This window comes from Equus przewalskii, chromosome 10 (assembly GCF_037783145.1).
Source record: "Equus przewalskii isolate Varuska chromosome 10, EquPr2, whole genome shotgun sequence".
NCBI lineage: Eukaryota > Metazoa > Chordata > Mammalia > Perissodactyla > Equidae > Equus > Equus przewalskii.
The window spans coordinates 33,179,501-33,202,363 of NC_091840.1; the positions used below are offsets into that span (position 1 = coordinate 33,179,501).

The following is a 22,863-nucleotide window of genomic DNA, read 5'->3' on the forward strand; positions in this document are numbered from 1 at the left end:
AAGGCAAAAGAAAAAATTATAGCTCTTTACCTACAAATATGAGATATATTTCTTTAAGCACTGTCAAATGATTTTTACATTAGTATCTCTCACAGTATGTTATCTGGACTGATGGTACAAAGAACCAACCAATACAAAAGCTGTGATATTTTGTCTGCCTAGAACTTTAGGCAAGTAATCAGGTCACCACTGTAGCACAAAGGGTGCTATTAAATGTCCAGAAATAAAACTAAATATCTATGCACAATTAATTTTTGACAAGGGTCCCAAGATCATTCCATAGGGAAAGAAAAATCTCTTCAATAAACGGTACTGAGAAAATTGGACAGCCACATGCAAAAGAATGAAGTTGTATCCCTGTCTAGCTTCATATACAAAAACTAACTCAAAATGGATCAAAATGGACCTAAATGTAAGGAGTAAAACTCTTAGAAGAAAACACAGGAGTGAAACGTCATAAATTCAAACATGGCAATGGATTTGTAGATTTGACTCCAACATATGAGCAACAAAAGAAAAAACAGATAACTTGGACTTCATAAAAATTTTAAACTTTTGAGTACCAAAGGACGTTACCAAGAAAGTGAAAAAAACCTACAGAATGGGAGAAACTATTGTCAAACCATCTATCTCACAATGGTTTAGTACACAAAATATATAAGGAATTCTTACAACTAGACAACAAAAAGACAACCTAATTTAAAAAGAGGCAATGGACTTAAATAGACATTTCTCTGAAGAAGATATATAAATGGCCAATAAGCACAAGAAAAGTGTTCAACTTCACCAGTTATTAAGGAAATGCAACTCCAAACCACAATGAGACATCACTTCATACACACTAGGATAGCTACAAAATATACTTAAAAATGGAAAATAATTAAGTATTGGTGAGGATGTGGAGAAATATGAACTCTCGCACATTGCAGGTAGGAAGACAGAATGGTGAAGCCAATGTGGAAAACAGTCTGGCAGTTCCCCAAAACATTAAACATAGAATTACCATATAATCCAGTAATTCCAAACTAAGTATATATTCAAAAGTAATGAAAACATATGTCCATATAGAAACTTGTACATGAATATTTACAGCAGAATTATTCATAAAAGCCAAAAGGTGGAAACAATCCAAACGTCCATCAACAGATGAATGGATTAACAAATTGAAGTCTATACCCAAACTGGGATATTATATAAAGGAATGAAGTTCTGACGTATGCTTCAACATGGGTGAACCTTGAAAACACTTACTAAGGGAACATAAGCCAAACAAACACAAAAGGTCCCATATCATATGGCCTTTTATATGAAATATCCAGAACATGCAAATAAATACACAGAGAGAGAAAGCAGAGTAGCAGGTGCTTAGGAATGAGAGAAGGAAGGATGGGGAGTGTTTACTTAATGGGTATGGGGTGTTCCTGACAGAGGAAAATATTCTGAAATGAGAGAGAGGTGGTGGTTGTGCAACACTGTAAATGCACTAAGTTCCACTGAATTGTATATTTAAAAATGGTTAATTACATATTATGTGAATTTCACCTCAGAAAAATAAACTTTTTACTTCTATTTTAAAAATCAGTGAGAAAGTCAAAACTCCGAGAGAAATAATTAAGAATACTGAAAATCTGGGCAGAAAAACATTAATGCAGATGGCCAAATACATCCAGGATCAAGACAGGTAAAAGTTTAAAATCAATATAAAACAGTTTTTGAAAAAGCAGTTCCTTTGTACAGAAAACCATGTAATAATCATTCTTTTATCTACATTAGTTCTTTAAAATCACAACAGATACAGATGTTTCTAATAAATATGGCAATTAATCCAAGTTAAATTATTTACATAGTACTCAATCCTAATCTTAGATAAAACTAAAACCTTAAATTTGAATATTTCAATTTAAATTCTTTTCTTCTGGGCCAGCCCTGTGGCCTAGTGGTTAAGTTCAGGGAGCTGTGCTTTGGCAGCCCAGGTTCATAAATTTGGATCCCGGGTGTGGACCTATACCACTCATTTACCCACGCTGTGGTGGTGAACCACATATAAAATAGAGGAAGACTGGCACAGATGTAAACTCAGGGCCAATCTTCCTCAGGGGGGAAAAAAACCCACAACTTTTCTTCTGTCAAACTGAAAGTGAGAATAAATTTAATAACTGTTAACTTAAAAATTTTAGTCTCATTATAATTACTCCCTCAGAAAAACTTCAACTCTTTCCTTAAGCAACACAAATTCCCATCTCTAAAACAAAAGGCACTCAGGAAACACTGTCAAAGAGTCAATTCCAGGATGTTACTCATGTACAAATTTCTTCTGACAGCCTACACATATGTGCAGGCTGTCATACACCTTTGTATAAATTTTTAAGCATAAAGAAATTAAAATATTTCTGCAGGGTCCCAAGTGAGACTAAAAGCTACTAGATAATGATACAATGATTTAACTTTTTCTTCCATATTTTGGCAATTAAACTACTTCACTGTTAAACTCTGAATTCCATAATTGAATGACATTTCAATATTTAATGAAAAAGCATTCAGAACTCTTCTCTAGGCTTAGTGAAGTGTTAAGAGAATTAATAGATAAGATGTTTGTTTTTATGAGAATAGAACAGCTTCATTAAGGTATTTAGATATCTGACAAACATAGAAATTCTTTTTTTTTTACAAATAGACAAACTCTAATCTTTTTGAACCTTAGTATCCTGAATGATAATATTTTATTATCACTGATGCTATTACTATTTCTAAGACAATGTGAACTTTAAGCACCAAGATGAAACCAGTATCAAAGGCAAAAGAAATTATCACAAAATCTACATATCAGTAAAAGAGGAAGGAGAATTTTCACAAGGCAAGAAACAGGTAGATCAGCAAACAGATTAACCAAGAGAAAAGGAGAGGACCAAGATTAATGGTAGCAACAGGAACATGAACAAAATCCTATAATCACTGAACTTCTTATAATTCTGCCCAAGCTTAACCACGTTCCAATCACAAGGGCTGGCATCAGGAAATCAAACAGAGGTTGGTGGTTAAGAACAAAGAATAGAGAGACTGAAAAATTTGTGTTAAACAGATTGCTGTTTAAACAATGCTGAACTTGAGTGAAAAACTTACCTAAGCCATTGTATTTCTGTCTGTGAAATGAGAGTGATAATAGAACCTACAAGTCACAGGGTGTTGGCAAAGCAAAGTGCGTTATGGAAAGCACAGTGCCTGGTACAAAGTATAAACTCAGTAGATGTTAGCTGTTATAACACTGTTTCAGATCACACAGGAGATCTGGAGCAGAGCTACAACTAAATCATACTTAGAATTCAAAGGCCAGAAACTTTTCCACATTACTAGCTTTATTCATGGTATGACTCACCAGTGATGGCAAGAATATTATGCATTAAGGTTAGTCTATGCCAGAGGCTATTAAAATTTAGACTGTGTGTCCCTGGGGCTCAGTTCCTATGATCCTTTCAGAGATCCAAAAAGCCAAAACAATTTTCCTAATAAGACTAAACATTATTTGCCTTTTTCACTGTGTTGACATTTGCACTAATGGTGTAAAAGCAATGGTAGTTTAAATATACCAGTAGTCATTAAATTATTCATTGCCTAATGCTTTCAGATGTGGGGGGAAAAAGGCAGTGTCTCTCAAGAATGTCTTTGATGAAGTACTAAAAGTGATAAATGTTATTACACCTCAACTCTTGGTGTCACAAAACGGGAAATACGCATTAAGTACTCGTGCTGCGTAGTGACATGCAATGGCTGTCTTGGGGAAATCACCTTGACTGAATTGCAAGCTCATTACTAACTTTTCTGGTGAAACATCAAGTTGAAAGAACAACTGACAAGAGTTATTCAGTTGTGGATATCTGGCAGACAGTTTCTGGACCAAAAGAACTAAGGAAAAGAAATGTCACACTGTTGTCGATGATAAAACATAAGCATTCACATAAAAAATCATAATTCTGAAAAATTTCTATGTAATACCTGAGCTTAAACGCTTTCCAACACTTTTAAGACTTTCCTCATAAAAATGGTGATATCAATGAATGTGATTATTTGACATTTTATAATGAAATGTGTGAACTGCATGTTTATTAGTAAACCATTATTTTCCAAATGATCAGTGCACATTACAAAATCATGCATGAGTAAAAGATCCATTCAAAGTACACAACAGAAAAATAGTTTTTGTTGCTTGGTTTTTGAGTAGACAGCTTTAATGAAGTATAATGGAAATAAAGCTGGACCTATTTGAAGTGTATAATTTGTTAAGTTTTGACCTATGTATACACCCATGAAACCATCACCATTAACAAAATCAAGATACTCAACGTATCCATCATCTCCCTAAATTTCCTCTACCTTTTGTAAATCTCTCCTTCCTACTTTCTCCCTCCACCCAAACCCAGCCCTGCTTGTCCCCCCACCTCCCAGCAACCACACATCTGCATTCTGTCACTATAGATTAGTTTGCATTTTTCTACAGTTTTATATAAGTGGAATCATATATGCATCTTCTTTTTGTCTGGTTTCTCTCACTAAGTTAATTTAGAAGTCATTAATGTTGTTGTATATATCAACAGTTCATTACTTTTTATTGCTGAGTGGTATTCCACTGTATGGTCATACCAAAATTTGTTTATCCATTCATCTGTTGATAGAAATTAGGGCTGATTCTACTTGGCTATTACAAATACAGCCATACTTGGTTTTACTGTGCTTCACAGGCATTGCATTTTGTAGAAGAACCTCCATCAGCAAAAAGATTATGACTCACTGAAGACTCATATGATGGTTAGCATTTTTTAGTAATAAACTTTTTTAATTAAGGTATATACATTGTTTCAGACATAATGCTACTGCACACTTAGACCACAGTATAGTATAAAACAACTTTTATATACACTGGGAAACCAAAAACTTCGTGCAACTCACTTTACTGCAATATTCACTTTACTGCAGTGGTCTGGAACAGAACAGAACCTGCAGCATATCCGAGGTACTCCTGTAAAGCTGCTATAAACATTTGTATAAAAGTCTTTGTAAGGACATTTAGTTCCTTTCCTCTTGGGTAAATACCTAGGAGTGGTTTACCTGAGTTATACAGTAAGCCTATGTTTAACTTTTTTTTTTTTTAAAGATTTTATTTTTTTCCTTTTTTCTCCCAGTACATAGTTGTATATTCTTCGTTGTGGGTCCTTCTAGTTGTGGCATGTGGGACGCCGCCTCAGCGTGGTCTGATGAGCAGTGCCATGTCCGCGCCCAGGACTCGAACCAACGAAACACTGGGCAGCCTGCAGCTGAGTGCGCGAACTTAACCGCTCGGCCACGGGGCCAGCCCCCTATGTTTAACTTTTTAACAAGCTATCAAATGGCTTACGAAAGTGTTTGTATTTTTTACAATCCCACTAGGAACATATGAGACTTCAAATTTCTCCAATTCTTGCCAACACTTGGTATATTTTTAATCTTAGCCACTCAGGATATAGCGGTATCGTATTGTTGATAAATTTCTATTTCCCTAATGACTAATGTTATTAAACATCTTACATAGGTTATTTTGCCATCTATCTTCCTTAGTGAGGTGTCTGATCAACATTTTGCCAAAGTAGGGAAGGAGATTGTTTACTTGTTATTGTTGAGTTTTGAGAGTACTTTATATATTCTGGATACAAGTCAATGTAATTTGAAGAAGACAACTTCATAATTTTCATTAAGTCTAATTTATAAATGTGTTATTTTATGGATTGTGCTTCTGCAGTGTAACTAAAATATCACTGTCCAACCTAAAGTCACAGATTGTCTCCTATAAGTTTTATGGTTTTAGGATTTAAATCTAGGTCTATGATGAATTTTCAGTTAATATATGTATAAAGTGTGAAGCATGGATCTAAGTTTATTTTTTCACAAATGTTCAAGCACAATTTGTTGAAAATGTTCAATTTTTTCACAAATGTTCAAGCACAATTTGTTGAAAAGATTATACTCTCTCCACAGCAGTTTGCATCTTTGTCAAAAAGTAGTTGTCCTTATGAATGTGGGTTTATTTCTGGACTCTCTAGTATTTTCCATGATCAATTTGTCTATCCTTATGCTAACTCTGTAGCTTTATTATAATTCTTATAATCACATAGTGATTAAAATCAAATTTTGTTGGTCTTTTGATTTCTATGATTTTCTCTATTGCTTTTCTGGTTTTTATTTCATTGCATTCTGCTTTGATCACTATTATGTCCTTTCTTCTGCTTATTTTCCATTTAACTTGTTCTTTTTTTTCCAGTTTATTAAAGTAGACATCGAGATCATTGAGACCTTTCTACTTTTCATTTATATAAATATGTAGTACTATAAATTTCCCCATACCTACTGCTTTAACAGCATACTACAAATTCTAATATGTTGTGTTTTCATTTTCATTCAGTTCAAAACACTTTCTAAAAACCCTTTATGATTTCCTCTTTGATCCAGGGGTTATTCAGAAGTTTGTTACTTAACTTTCACATACTTCAGATTTTCAAAATATCTGTTATTAATATCTAAATTAATTCCATTATGGTAAGAGATATACTTTGAATGAGTTGAATCCTTTTGAACTTATTAGGGCATGTTTTGTGTCCCAGAATATGTTCTATCTTGGTAAATATTCTGTGTGCTCTTCAGAATAACTTGTATTCTGCTATTGTTGGATTGTTCTATAAATGTCAATCAGGTTAGCTTGGTTGATAGTATTGTTGATTTTCTGATTATTATATCAATTGAGAGAAGAGTTTTTGTCTATTTCTCCTTCTATCAGTTTTTGCTTCATGTATTTTGAAGACCTGTTATCAGAGGCATAAACATAAATGTTTAGAATCATTCTATGTCCTTTTCATTAATTGATCCTTTTATCACTATGAAACAAACTTCATCTCTGGTAATAGTCTCTGCTTTGAAATGCAGTTAAGTTATTAGACACAATTTGATCCTTTCAGGTCTTGCTTTTATTTGTTAGCTGGGTCTGGAGCAGTGTTCATTAAAATAGCAATTCCAACTTGCTTGTGACTAGAACTAGTATATCTTTATATTTACAGGGTGTTCCTAGTGAGCAGCATACACTTGAACTTGGTTTTTTAGCCAATCTGACAATTTCTGCCTTTTAACTGGGATGTTTAGACCATTCACATTAACACATCTTGGTATCTATCCCATCTGTTCTGTTACCTATTACCTTTTCCTGCCTCCGTTAAGATTAAGTATTTGTTTATAATTCCATTTTATCTCCTTTCTTGCACTACTAGCTATATATCTTTGTCATTTTAGCACTGTCTTTAGTTGATAGTTGTGATAGGCTGAACAATGTCAGCCCCCCACCTCCCAGATATCCACATTCTAATCCCTGAAAACCGCAAATGTTACCTTTTATGGCATAAAAGGGGAGTATACAACTGTGATTAAGGATCTTGAGATGAGGGGACTATCCTAGATTATCCATCTGGACCCTAAGTAATCATCAGTGTTGTTATAAGAGGAAAGCAGAGGAAGATTTGGCAGAGACATAAAAAGACGAGATAATGTGTTTGAAGGCAGAGATAAGAGTGATGTGGACACAAGCCAAGGAATGCCAGCAGCAACGAGAAGCTGAAAGAGGGAAGGAATGTATTCTCACCTACTGCTTGAGAGCCAGTAGAATAACCCTGCTGAACTCCTGATTTGGGCCTAGCAATAGTTTTTCAATTTCTGGCCTCCAGAACTATGAAAGGAAAAAATTCCACTGTTTTAAACCACCAGGTTTGTGGTTAATTTGTTACAGCAGGCAAAAGAAACTAATATAATAGTGTATATCTTTAACTTATTGCAGTCCAACTTTCCTATTACACCACTTCATCCAGTGTCCAAATTTTACTCGACTTCCATGCTCTCCTCTTTTGGTCTTGATGCTTTTGTTGTCATGTATTTTACTTCTACATATGTCATAAACTCCAAAGCACGTTATTAATTTCATTTAAAAAGTCAATTTTCATTTAAACTTATTCTAATAATAGGCAAAACTGTTTTATTTATCCATGCAGCTTCCATTTCTGGTGCTCTTCATTCTTTTGTTTAGATTCAGATGTCCAACTGGTATTATTTTCCTTCCATCTGAAAGAAATGTTTTAAAATTTCTTATACTTCAGGTCTGAAAATACGTCTGAAAATGTCTTTATTTCACCTTTATTTTTTAAAAGACATTTTTGCTGGGTACAGAATTCTAGGTTGATATTTTTTTCTTTCAGTCCTTTTAAGATGTTGCTCTATTATCATTTCACATATATTGTTTCCAGTGAGAAATCTGATTTCATCTTTATCCTTGTGCCTCTACATGGACTGACAATTTAAGATTTTCTTTTTTTTTTCCCCTCAAAGATTTTATTTTTTTCCTTTTTCTCCCCCAAACCCCCCTGGCACATAGTTGTGTATTTTTAGTTGTGGGTCCCTCTAGTTGTGGCATGTGGGACACCGCCTCAGCATGGCCTGACAAGCGGTGCCATGTCCACACCCAGAATTCGAACTGGCGAAACCCTGGGCCGCCAAAACAGAGTACGTGAACTTAACTGCTCAGCCACAGGGCTGGCCCCTAAGATTTTCTTTTTATCACTAGTTTTGAGCAATTATGATGTGCTTTGGTGTTTTCTTCATGTTTCATGTGCTTGTACCTCAATGAACTTCCTGGATCTGTGGGTTTAAAATTTTCATCAAGTTTGAAAAGATCTCACCATTATTTCTTTGTTTTTTCTTCCCATCCTCTCCTTTGAGGATTCCAGTTATCTCTATATTAAGCTGCCTCAAGTTGTTTTACTGTTTTAGAATTTAGTTTTTTTATGTTTCATTTTTAATCGTTACTACTGTTACGTCTTCAAGTTCATTAATCTTTTCTTTTGCAATATCTAGTCTGTCATTCATGCCATCCAGTGTATTTTTCATCTCAAATACAGTTCATTTTCAAGTTCAGTTTGAATCTTTTATATCTTCCATATCTCTACTTAATTTTTGAACAAATATGAAGGTTATTAACAGTTTTAAATGTCCTTCTCTCCTAATTCTCACATACAAATCCAGCTGTCTTTTTTTAAGCCATACAGAAATTTCCAAAATTGCAAAACAAGACAAGTTTTCCCATCAAATATTATTTTGCCTTAGAAAAGTTGATTATTCATTAAAACGTGTGTTAATATACGTAGGTTTATTAAGTGAATTAATAAAATTTTTCTGATTTCTAATTCAGAAAATATTGATATAACCCACATAAAGAAAAACAGATCTTGCTCGATTTTGATTGATTGAATATTCTATTTGTTATGTTTTCCTGCCTCTTTGCATGTCAATTAATTTTTGCTCAAACACCAGCCATTGTAAATTTTACTTTGCAGGGTGCTGGATATTTTTGAGATCTTTTAAATTTTCTTGAGCTTTGCTCGGGAATGCAGTTATTAGACACAATTTGATCCTTTCAGGTCTTGCTTTTATTTGTTAGCTGGGTCTGGAGCAGTGTTCCATCTAGGACTAACAGTTCCCACTACCAAGCAAAAATTTCCTCAGTGCTCTACCCAGTGCCCCATGAATTATAAATTTCTCCACTGTAGTGGTAACAGACACAGTTCCTAGCCCTGTATGAGCAACAGGCACCACTCCCTCTAATCCTTTCAGATGGTTATTTTCCCAACTTCAGGAAGTTTCCTCACACACACGGCCTGATCAGTACTCTGCTGAATACTTGAAGGGAACACTCTACAGATGTCTGGAGTTCTCTGTCTGTGCAGCTCTCTCCTCCCTGGTATTCTGTCCAAAACACTCTAGTTGTGTTGTCTTCCGGGGCACTCAGCATTGTCTCCACAACTCAAGGAGTCTGTCAGACTCTATCTCAGTTCCCCCGCCCTGTGTTATAGCTTGAAAATGCTCAAGGCTGTAAGATGGGGCAATTATAGAGTTCACTTCTCTGCTTCTTCTCTCTCTGGAGTTGCTGTCATTTGTTGCCTCATGTCCAATGTCTAGAAAATGTTGTTTCCATTTTTTTTATTGTTGTTGTTGCAGAAGGGGTTACCCCCATTACACCATTATAGCTGGAAGAGATATCTTATTTCAAAGTAACAGATTTTAATGTAATAGAGTAAAATAAAATTCACTGATACGGTTCCAGATTCCACATTATATAAATGTAAATTACCTTTAACAAACAACCACTTGTTCAGTTTTAGTGTAATATCAAAGAAGATTCAGAGCTATCTAAAACTGCTGCTTAAAGTGTTCCTCCTTAACAAAAAGTAGATTAGTGGTTGCCAGGGGCTAGGGGAAAGGGGAATAGGAAATGACTGCTAATAGGTATGGAGTTTCTTTGCAGAGTAATAAAAATGTTCTGAAATTAGATACTGGTGATGGTGGTAGAAACTCAGGGAATATATATTTTAGTATACTAAAATCTACTGAGTTGTACTCTTATTTATAAGGTGAATTTTATGGTATGTGAATTCTATCTCATTAAAAAGACTTTTCCCAACTACATACGATATTCAAAATCTGTGAGGCCAGATTTTATACATATAATTCAACCAAAACAACTTACTGCAACAAACTGAATATAGCACCAGATGTGAGAATCCAGTTGCCTTTTTTAAGGCATATAGTAAGAGAGTTCCAAAAACACAAAATGAAAGTTTTCTCACCAAATATTACTTATAGAAAAAGTTATTTTTCAAGAAAACGCTACTTATATTAATATGTAATACCTCTACTATTACTTTAAAGTGAATTAATAAATTTAAAATATTTTTCTGTTTTAATTTCTAATTCAGAAAATATCAAGAGATATAACCCACATAAAGAAAAACTCATTGGGGGGCCAGACCCGTGGCATAGTGGTTAAGTTTGCCATGCTCCGCTTTGGCGGCCTGGGTTCGGTTCCCAGGCGTGGACTGACACCACTCATCAGCAGCCATGCTGTGGTGGCAATCCACGTACAAAACAGAGGAAGACTGGCACAGATGTCAGCACAGGGTGAATCTTCCTCAAGCAAAAAGAGGAAAATTGGGAACAGATGTTAGCTCATGGTGAATCTTCCTCAGCAAAAAAATAAATTTTAAGAGTATAAAGAGTTCTTAGGCCATACAGATGAGACCTGCCAGCCTATGCCATCATACTCTGCCAGGGATTCCATACTAGTACACTTCTTAGTAATTAACAAAAGTAGTTAATAAAAAATGCCAAAACGAATATGTGTCAACACACACTAGTTTGTTATTTAATTGCATATCTTACTTGGAAGTTTCAGGCAGGCCAGCCGAGAGTTCCAGAAACACTGATAAGTAGTAACCACGAACAACTCCATTCCCATCCTTAAAAAAGAAAAATATGTTATTCAAATATAAACTCCAGATCAATTTAAATGTAAAAATTTAAGCCACACTGAATTTAAAAAAAAAAACAAAAAAAATGCAGATTAATACCTGATATTTGGATTGGAAAGTACTTCTAAGCCTAAAAACAGTAAGAGAAATAATAAAAAGACCAAGAGATTTGAGTCTATAACAACTTAAAACTTGGTACACACAAAAAACGCCAGGAAAATGTTAAGGCACACAAGTGAAGGAAGACATGAATAACTGTGAAAAGAGTTAAAAGTTTTAACATAACAGAACTCTTGAAAGTCAGTCTTCAAGAAAAATGAAAACCCCAAAAGAAAACACCAAAAAAATACTCAATTTCACTAGGAATGAGACAAAAAAATAATATTTAAGACCAAAAAAGAGTAAAATAGAAAAAGGTAACATGATGTTAAAAGTAAGTAAATATAATTTCTATGTTTTACATGTTAGGATTCCATATGAGATTCTGTCTGGAGATTGAGAAGTTGTCTAAATTTCTATTACAGAGATTTTTAAAAAGAGAATTATTCTCTTCTGTATTTCTCCAGTATTTTGTTCATGTCTACTTTTTTAAAGGATTACATTTGTTCTAACTGTATATATAAGCATCTGTTCCCCAAACCAGACTGTGAGGGCGGAGGGCAGAGATCCTATTATTCATCTCCAGCGTCTATTGGGATATGACTATAGAGGGGTACAAGAACATTTCTAGGCTACTTTGCTCCAAAAGATCCTAAGACAGCTTTCAGGATTTGACATGGTAATCATTCAATAAATACTAATGAATACATGAATCATCAGTTAAGTGAAAAAAGTCAGATACAAAAGATCACATATTGTACGATTCTATTATATGAAATTCTAGAAAAGCAAAACTATAGGGACAAAAGCAAATCAGTGGTTGCACAGGGGCCTAGAAAGGAGAAAGAAGGGACTAGCTGAAAAAGGGAATTAGAAAACTTTTGGGGTTAATACAAATCATGACTGCGGTAATAATTAAACAACTGCATATGCTTGTCAAAACTTGCCAAAATTAGTGAATTTTATTGAAAATAATATCACAAATTACATTGATTTTAGAAATCAATCAACACCCTTGTTACAATAGCTGGGTTTTTTTCTTCTTTTGAATTATGTTCCTAGAACAATTTCCCTGGAATGAAACTAATTAATTAATAAATAAAAGGAAATGTACATTTTCCACTCTGGATCTTCATCAGATAACAATAGCAGAAACCTTTTTTGGATTTAATTATCACAATTTTAAAGGAACAAAATCTGTTACTCTTATTTACATGCCAGCCAAACCTCTAACAAAATATCGGCTTTTCAGATTTTTCAACAGGCAGAGGTTTCTGGAAAGATTGCAGCAATGGCAGCATAGTTTTTGAAACTTCCCAAATCCAAACATAAAACGAAACAAAAAATAACTGGACAGCAAAACCTATAAGCTCAGAAACAACAAAATTAGATGACAGGTTGCCTCTACAATCCCCAAAATACAAGCAAGTAACAACATAGCAATTACAACCACAAAGACCTGCATGATATCAATATCTGTGAGGTAGAAAAAAAGGGGATGCAATGGGGCATCTAATGGACCAGAAAACAGGAAAATCACAAAATGGCCAAGAGTTAGTCACCGAAAAGTATTGTGAGCTAAATACTACAGCTAAAACTGGAAAGAGTTGTTCAATGTAATACCAACTGAGTACAAAGAGGCCTAATATAAAAACATCTGAGAACTAAATGCAGTCTAGTCACTCTAAACTCTTAAAAATGAATTATATAGGGCCTTTCAGGACAGGTCCAAGGACTGCAAAGAAACTGCTAAGAGTAAAGCAAAAGATAAACAGTACAGAAAAAATAAGAGATGAAGGGCAGAGAATGCCCAGTTAAAGGTAGAGGAGAGGGCCAGCGCCAGAAATCTATCAAAAAGTATGGCATATTTTTGATTGCCATATCACACTGGAGACCCACATGCAAAAGAATGAAGCTGGAGCCCTACATCATATATAAAAATTGACTCAAAATGGATCAAAGATCTAAACCTAAGTCCTAAAATCATAAAACTCTTAGAAGAAAACAGGGGGAAAGCTTCAGGATATTGCATTTGGCAAACATTTCCTTGATATCAATCCAAAAGCAAAAACAGACAAATTGGACTATATCAAAATTTAAAACTTCTGTGCATCAAAGGACACAATCAACAAAGTAAAAAGGGAGAAACAGAATGGGAGAAAATATGCGTAAATCATGTATCTAATAAGGGGTTAATATCCAGAACATATAAAGAACTCCTACAACTCAACAAACAACCCAATTGAAAAATGGGAAAATGACTTGAATGCCCATTTCTTTAAATGGGATACACAAATAGCCAAAAAAGCATATGAAAAGATGCTGAAAATCACTAATCACTAGGGAAGTGCAATTCAAAACTGCAATGAATATTACCTAACACTCATAAGGATGGCTACAATCAAAGAAACAGAAAACAAGTATTGACAAAGATATGGAGAAATTGGAACCCTTGTGCACTGTTGATGGGAATGTAAAATTGCTGCAGCCAATGTGAAAAACACTATGGAGGTTCCTCAAAAAATTAAAAACAGGGGCCAGCCCCAGGGCCTAGTGGTTATTTTTGGCATGCTCTGCTTAGGCGGCCCGGGTGTGGTTCCCAGGCATGGACCTACACCATTTGTTGGCTGTGACCATGGCTACACCACGCTGTGGCGGTGACCCACATACAAAATAGAAGAAGAGTGGCACAGATGTTAACTCAGGGTGAATCTTCCTCAAGCAAAAGAGAGGAAGACTGGCAACAGCTGTTAGCTCAGAGCAAATCTTCATCAGAAAAAATAAATAAATAAAAATAGAATTACCATATGATCCAGCAATACCAGTTCTGGGTATATATCCAAAGGAATCCAAAGCAGGATTTCAAAGAGATATGTGCACACCCATGTTCACAGCAGCACTATTCACTATAGCCAAGAGGTAGAAGCAAACCAAGTGTCCACTGACAGATGAATGAATAAACAAAATGTGGTGTATACATACAATGGAATATTAGTCAGGCTTAAAAAGGAAGAAAATTCTGACACATGCTACAAGGTGGATGAACTTTGAGGACATTATGCTAAATGAAAGAAGCCAGTCACAAAAACACAAATACCACATGATTCTATACACACGACGTATCTAGAGTAGTCAAATTGACAGAAACAGAAAGCAGAATGGTGGTTGCCAGGGGCTGAGATGAGGGAGAAATGAGGAGTTACTGTTTAACGGGCAGAGAGCTTCAGTTTTGCAAATTAAAAAAGTTTTGGAGATTGGTTGCAGAACAATGTGAATATACTTAACACTACTAAATGTACACTCAGAAACGGTTAAGATGCTAAATTTTATGTTGTGTGTTATATATCAAAATGAAAAAGGAGAATAAAGAGCTAAATAACATCCCTACAAACAACAAAAGCACTCTAGAAGAACATACTCAAAGAACAGATTAAAATCGTAACCTATTTCAAAACAACCTAAAAGACAGTTAAGAAAATGACAACCGGGGCCGGCTCTGTGGCAGAGTGGTTAAGTTCGCGCGCTATGCTGCGGTAGCCCAGGGTTCGGATCCTGGGCGCGGACATGGCACGGCTCGTCAGGCCACGCTGAGGTGGCATGCCAAGTCCCACAACTAGAAGGACCTGCAACTAAGATATATAACTATGTACCAGGGGTGGTTTGGGAAATAAAGCAAAAAAAAAAGATTGGCAACAGTTGTTAGCCCAGGTGCCAATCCTTAAAAAAAAAAAAAAAAAAAGAGGAAGATTGGCAACGGTTATTAGCCTAGGTGCCAATCTTTAAAAAAAAAAAAAAAAGAAAATGACAACCTTCAGAAAGACAAAAGAAAAAGTGACATGAAAGAATAACACAAATCACATAAGGAAAACTCAGAAATCAGGCGTTGACACTAAAGAAAGAATCAGAAATAAAAGAAAAAGTTATTTAAGAAATAAAAACTGAACTAAAAGGAACACAATAGCAAGCACAATAGTTTATATCATAAAGAAAATAAGTGAACAAAGGAAAATTTTTAAAATAAAAAAGGAAAGTTAAAAAGATGAGAGAGAAAGTGATAGATACTGAAAACAAAGGAGATTCAAAATGCAGATAATACAAGTCCTCAGAAAGAAAACCAAAGAAAGAACAAAACAAATCTTTAACGCTATAATTTAGGAAATGTCTTCTTGAAGAAGGAAAAAAGATCTAAAACTACATATTGAAAGAGCCCAGCATACAACTGAGAATAGTCACCCAGAAAAACCAAGACAGATAAGTAGTAAATTCTTGGACTTAAAAAGATGATGATTATTTGAGTATCTAGACAATGTCAGCAAATTTTAAGGATTAGTTTATAATCAGACTTTACCTAAAGAAAATGGAATTGAACATTTAAGATACTTCATGAAAGAAAACATGAGCCAAGGATTTTATATCCAACAACATTGCCTTTAGAGTATAAAGGACACAGCTGTTTTAAACATATGAAAACTCAGGGAATATTGCTCCCATTAGCCCTTCCAGTAGAATCTACTAGAGGACAAGCTTTGGACATTTGAACTGCTGTCTAGATATGACAGAGGAGGGCAATGTGGAGAGTACATGCAAAAAATTTTTAAATAGGTCTCAGTAATCAAACTGATAGTAGAATTAGATTTCTTATTCTGAGATTTTTGTGTTTGTGAGGTGAAATAAAGCAAATGAGTGATTGTGAGATAGTCAATAATTTCCTATGACTTAAGGAGTAGGATTCATGGAGTGGAAGGAGATACAAGTATAATATAAAGAGATTAAAGTTAAAAATAATCTATAGTCCTGAATTTGAACTGTAAATGTATTAACTCATGAGCTGTTTTATCTTTAAATATATATATAAAAACGTGTCAAAAAATCCCTGATATTCTACAATTATATAGTAATTTTAAAGTGTTCATAAATATTTTCTCTCTATTGAGATCCCTGGAGTTTATTCACTTCAATTTTATCTATACTCTTACCAAGTTTTTCTCAAACTATTGTCTTTGGCCTAAAAACAAACAAACAAAAATCTATAAAACGTGTAACAACAAGAATGAACTCTAACGTAAACTAGGACTTTGGGTGATAATGTGTCAATGTAAGTTCATCAATTGCAACAAATGTACCTTTCTGGTGCAGGGTATGTTGATAGTGGGGAAGGCTGTGCATGTCTGGGGTCAGGGAATGAATGGAACTCCCTGTACTTTCCACTCAATTTTGCTATTAACCTAAAACTGCTCTAAAAACTAAAGTTTCTCCTAAATAAATTCTTAAATAACTAAATACAGATTACCCCTCACAAACCGAACACCCACATACCTTTACTACTCATTTCCTAGCTCTCTTCAATAAGGAGGCTAGAAACAGTGACCAACCTGGTAGAAATGAGCATCCCCAGCACCCAGTTAGGTTTTTTAAAAAAATTAATTTTTTTTTTTTGAGGAAGATTAGCCCTGAGCTACATCTGCCAACAATCCTCCTCTTTCTGCTGAGGAAGAGTGGCCTTGAGCTAACATCTGTGCCCATCTTCCTCTGCTTTATATGTGGGACGCCTGCCACAGCATGGCTTCACAAGCAGTGCGTAGATCCACACCTGGGAGCTGAACCGGCGAACCCCAGGCCGTCAAAGCGGAACATGCAAACTTAACCAGTGCGCCACTGAGCCGGCCCCCCAGTTAGGTTTTCAAATACAATTTCCCCACTAAAAGGCATCAGGTCTCTTTCGATAAAATAGCCAATTCCAGGTACAGAGTAGGAAATGTACAAGATAAGCCCAGAATATCTTGCCATAGAAGAGAACAAGAAAGCTAACTACTTTGGTTATTACTAGGGACTATTAGGGTCAGAGCAAAATGACACAGAAGCCAACTTGAAGAGATTAAATACGTATAAATCCTTGAGTTCATAACGATATTTTTAAAAACCTAATTAATCACTTTCAAAGAATAATAAGGAAAAGTGGTAAATAACAGAAAAGAATCCTGCTTCTTCTACATAAACTGTAATACTGGGTAACCAAATAATAGATAAAGGGAAACACCTTTCTATAAAAGAATTCTAACCAACAAATGAAAACAAAACAATAAAATGAGAATGTCACTATTCTGCAACTCCCAATGAATTAACAGATGTAGGCAATGAGCATCAATAGCTGCCAATATCATAAAAGAAGATGCAACAAGACATGATATGATAAAAGAACACACTGTTGCTTATATTCTTGCCATAGGAATTGACTACATATCTCATTATGCCACTGGATTCAGCTGCCAATTTGCAGAAAATACACAGATCAAAGGAACACGCTAAAATGCACCATGAGTATGCAATCAGTATACACGTATTTTTGACGGCTTTCTGTATCTGTATTTTATTTTTACTTAAAAAATTATTTTTAAAATAAGAATTTTAAACATTTCTTGTAAGATAAATATGTTCCTACATATGATAAATAAGATTCAGTAAAATGTCAGGGTTCATACTGTTCATATTTAACTTGTTTCTTTCATAGATTTAGTAACATATCTTATAAAGAAACATACAGTTGTCATTAATTCCTTACTTCACTAAAAAAGTGAACTAGTGTACTACAGAACCTTTAAAGAAAGATATTGGTTTCAAAATTTACTAAAAATATGCAAAACTTACTGGGTAAACTTTTAACCTCCAACAAAGTCCTGAAACTTGAAGAGGTGGGCTGTAAACAGGATCTGCTCTCTGACGCAATGTGCTACAGTAAAAGAAAACAAACCAAATCCTAAGATCAAAACTGTTGTGAAAGAGCAACAGGCAAAATCAAAACCAACTACTTTATATATGTTACTTATTTGAAGTCCTGGACGATCTCTGTCATTCCATTCACCCCACCCTAGCAAAGGCTAAGTGGACTCTCTTCTTTAAAAACATGGTTCCTTTTCCCCAGACTAGAGAAGCAATCTGTCCGGAAGATAAAACACAATCCAGATGAATGACCTCTATGCTTCCAGGGGGAAACTTCTTTCTTCTAAGACTACACACCGACTGACACAGATCATTAGGTCTGTATCCTACCCAGGAATGATACCTTCCCAGCTCTTACTTGTATATATATATATATATATATATATATACACAAAAAAACAGAGTTGTCAAAAACTTACCTGAAATTCTCTAAAACAAAAGTAGCTGAATCATAAGATGGTACTAATTCACTAAAAAGAAGCAAAACGCAAAAGAAATTATTTGGCTTATATAAATTTAAAATTTCATTTAGTTAAAAAACAAAGTTAAGAACCTCAGTAATATCTTGAAAACTTTATTAAACTAAGTCCCTAAGAAGTATTTTAAAATCCTTATTAAGCATAACATTAAATCAAATAAAGTCATAAAACCACCAAAAGCAGACAAGTTCGCAATTAAATTGGAGACAACAAATACTTTAAAAAATGCCTTTTTTTAAAAAAAAAGGCAATGTATGATTAAGCATTAAAATAAGCATAAGAGACATTTTAAAAGTACTCATGGAAATAGGAAAAGAAAGAAATTGGTGCTTAGGCTGGGAATCTGAAATATGAAACAGATATAAACAGGTTTAAAAAATCAAAAGAAACAGCAAAGCAAAAGCCACTACAATAAATCTCCAAATTTCCTTCTTCAAAACAAATTATGAGGAATATTGACAGACCATAAATATTTTGAGACTATTTACTAGTAAATAAACCTATACAATTTTATAGGCTAAGAACACATAATCACATAAGGGGCAAGTAGGATGGATGAGCACATTAACAGTTTCTTGGCAAGGCAAGACTAGCTCAGGCAACATTAGTTTCACAGTTTTCTCGAAAGACAACCAAGCTACCACCACAGGAGATAGGCAAAGGGATAGTCCATTTTGCTGCTAAATACCCTTGTATCATGTAAATAGTCTGCAGTACTGTCATTAAAACACCTCAAAAGTCAGTCAGTAAAACATTTATGATAAAGACACTATCATACATAATGTTGTAATAGAGTGTTATATACTTAATAAATAAAATTATAAGTTTACCAAAAAGATAAACTGCAAGCCATTTTACCACATCTTCAGATATATTTTCTAAAGTTCAATTCATGAAAATTTGCTATTACCAAAATAAGATATAAGATACATCTATAGCATTTTTACACTGTTACAGTGCCTAAAGAAATTACTGGTTTGCCAGTGACAATATAGTATAGAATTAAAAACACATTATTCTTTATTTTATGGTTAAGTATGTATAGTTAAATAGCTCACATCTTTTTCACAGTAAGTAGATGTGGTTTGCTCTGCTGTTAACTATGTAGCTACTATCCAATTGTCAAGCACCCCTACTATATTCCTAGGCCGTTATTACCTTTTCTTAGAAGATTCATATTCCTCATTCCCAGACCCTTTTGTCTGGTTAATTCTCACTATTCCTTCAGATAACAGATTAGAAGTCACACACCTTTGGAGGTCTGCTCTAACTTTTCCCCATTATATGCTCTCCCAGTACTCAATATACACAAACCCCAATTAGCAGGACCAATGCAATTAGCACCTGGGAAGCCTTCCTGGAACCAGAAACCTAATCAGAGCTCCAAGGAAGTCTCCTCAGGATAGTCTTCAAATTTGGTCAAGTTACGACGTGTTTTTGACGGTAATTTCATGCACCTTCCAATCACACAAGTGTTGGTCAATTCTCCCACCAAATTTATAACATCCTTCATAATGTCTAAAGACTTTAACCAATCCCCAGATGCCTGCTGATCTTCATACTGTTTCTTCCACTATGTCCTTAACATCCTCTTTGATATATTTCCTTTGTTGTTGTTACCGTTGTTTTTGCTGTAAGGCCAGACTATCACTGTCATATTTCGACCAGCCATTAAGGGTCAAAAGGGTTCACCAAAACACAAAATAAATGGCAGAAGATGACACGTTTAACTCAGAATAATAAGGCAGAACGCTGATGGGCTGAAGAGTATAGGTCACTGATGCTCACTAACCAAGAGGGTACACTATGTTCTGTCCTAGCTCTCACATGCTGAGAGAAAATGATCACATTCAGAGCATAAAAAATGTCTGCCAATTCTGGGGTACTGTGATATACTCCTACAAATGTAGATTTTTCAGGGAAAATTCTTCAGACAAATAACATTATAACAAATTAGTGCTATGGGGCAGCATTAAGCAGGATGCATATACTTCCTCTGTTACCAGTCATCACATTTTATTTTATTACTGCTTCAATCATCTGTCTTTCTCACTAAATCATAATTTGAGGAAACAAGAACTCTCTATTGTGCTCACTACTTGCACCTGGCACATGCCTGGAACATAGGTGGCATTCAGATACTCATTGAATGGATAAATATTTACAAACATTTGCTGGAAAATCCTTGTAATTTAGTTGAAATATCTCCTCAAAAATTTTTTTGCATTCTCTACATATATATACAAAGCCATAGCAACTGCTAAGCCAGCAAATTCCACCACTCTTAACTATTAACATCTCCACCTTATGCTTACTTCTTCAAAGGTTATCCACAATCGTACTGATGTTACCAATCTGTGCCTGCAAATAAGGCACAGCTTTATATTCCCATAGTTTTTTTTGTCTCTATACCTCCTCTACTATGGTCTTTATGACTAGAAGAATCTCATCATGGTGTCAGTAAATCTTCACAGAATATGGAGAAGCTGGCCTCAAACCACCTCTAGCCCAGTAACCTGAAAAATACTGATCCGTAAATCTTCAGACCAGAGACCTCATTATCACTTAATGAACAAAGGAAAGAAAAAGATGACCACAGTATCCATTTTTTCCTTGAGAGAATATATTGGTCAGCTATATAAAAACTGGTTTTCCTTCCCCACTTGACTATTTCTGACAGTCTGACAGCTAAACTATTCTATCTTTTAAGTCCTCCTTGAGGACATTAATACAGCCTTATTTCCTACAATGCCCCAACAATCGCCCTTGAAATCTGGTTGAAATGATTTCCTTGCTGTCCCCTAAATATAGCTGCTCTTATAACATTCTTTTTCTCATGCACAAATATCCTATTCCCATCTGCCTAACAAAATCCTAATTATCTTTCATGGTCCTCCACAATTCCTTTCTAGGTTATAAAGCCTTCCTGACCACACCAGTCTCTACCCTGACCTCTTTTCAGAATTTCTGACCCAAGACAATATATAATTGAGTAACAAATATTAGACTTTAACATGTAATTCTCTACTATTTAATGTGGAATATACACCCAGGAAGATTGTTAGTTCCTCTTCCATGTCTCCTATGCAGCACCTACAACAGTGCTGAATATACAGATGGTCTTTAATAAATAACACTGCACTTGTTTAATAACCTTTTATTCTTCATTGTAGTTCCATCACAATCATCAACTGATGGAACTTAAGGCAATCCACTCGCATGATCTCAAAGCTTAAAAACATTCACTACTGCTTTACCCATCTAAACCTTGGTCTGTAACTTAACGTCAACAAATGCTGGCTTTTCTTATTTGGTCCTCTTTTCTTCACTGATCAATGCATCAACAGAGAACACCTGCTTCCTGTATAGTGCAACTCATACAGAGTTTCTAATGAAAATTACAGTTAAATTATAAGCCAAAATTTCCAGTAAGACAGTGAGCATTACTGGAGAGAGAGGGTCCTCAAGTGACCTTTACCCATGGAAGTGCCTTTATTATCAGACTTTTAAAATTTTTTATTTTTTGGTGCTTTCCTCTTTATCAATGTGCCTGCTACCTCCCATGCTCCCAATTTCAGTCCCTTCCATCTACACACAAAGTAGAAGGTAGTGAAAGGAAGGGATTGTTGGGGTTCTGAGACCCTTGGGTAGTTAAAAAGGGAAGAGAAACCAAAACAATCATTGGATGTGACAGAGACTGACACTCAAGAAATCTAAAGCAGGGGCCAGCCCCATGGCATAGTGGTTAAGTTTGGTGCAGTCTGCTTTGGCAGCCTAGGTTAAGATGCCGAGCATGGACCTACACCACTTGTCAGCCATGCAGTGGAGGCAACCCACATATAAAGTGGAGGAAGACTAGCACAGGTCTTAGCTCAGGGCTAATCTTCCTCAAGCCAAAAACAAGAGAGGAAGATTGGTAACAGATGTTAGCTCAGGGGTAATCTACCTCAGTGGGGGGGTGGGGGGGGAGAAATCTAAAGCAGAGTTGCCTACCTGATGAGCTGCTTCAAGGGGTATCAGGATAGTTTACCTCTATCAATGGTTCCCAAATTTCAGTGCAGAATTACTCAAGGTGCTCAAGATTCATTTTCAGGAGACCACCTCCAAAAACTGTCAGGGAATAGGCCTTGGAATTTGCATTTTGGACAAACATTCCAACGGCCTCCGATAATAGGTGATCCATGTGCCAGATTCTGAAGTGAAAA

At 35.1% G+C, this 22,863-nt stretch overlaps 1 protein-coding gene across 50 annotated transcripts in view; it reads right to left on the bottom strand.

Annotated features, from left to right (window-relative positions):
• Positions 1–22,863, bottom strand: part of TRIM37 (tripartite motif containing 37) — a 143,750-nt gene that overhangs the window by 88,279 nt on the left and 32,608 nt on the right. For all 50 annotated transcript variants that reach the window (XR_011523435.1, XR_011523433.1, XR_011523434.1 and 47 more), the window contains exons 10-12: positions 18,599–18,649; positions 18,108–18,189; positions 11,275–11,351 (exon numbers count right to left, since the gene is read on the bottom strand). Coding sequence is in view for 21 of the 50 variants with exons in the window: in XM_070562330.1 (XP_070418431.1) it covers positions 11,275–11,351; positions 18,108–18,189; positions 18,599–18,649 (210 nt within the window). In the remaining 29 variants the exon portion in view is untranslated. The remainder of the gene's footprint in view (positions 1–11,274; positions 11,352–18,107; positions 18,190–18,598; positions 18,650–22,863) is intronic.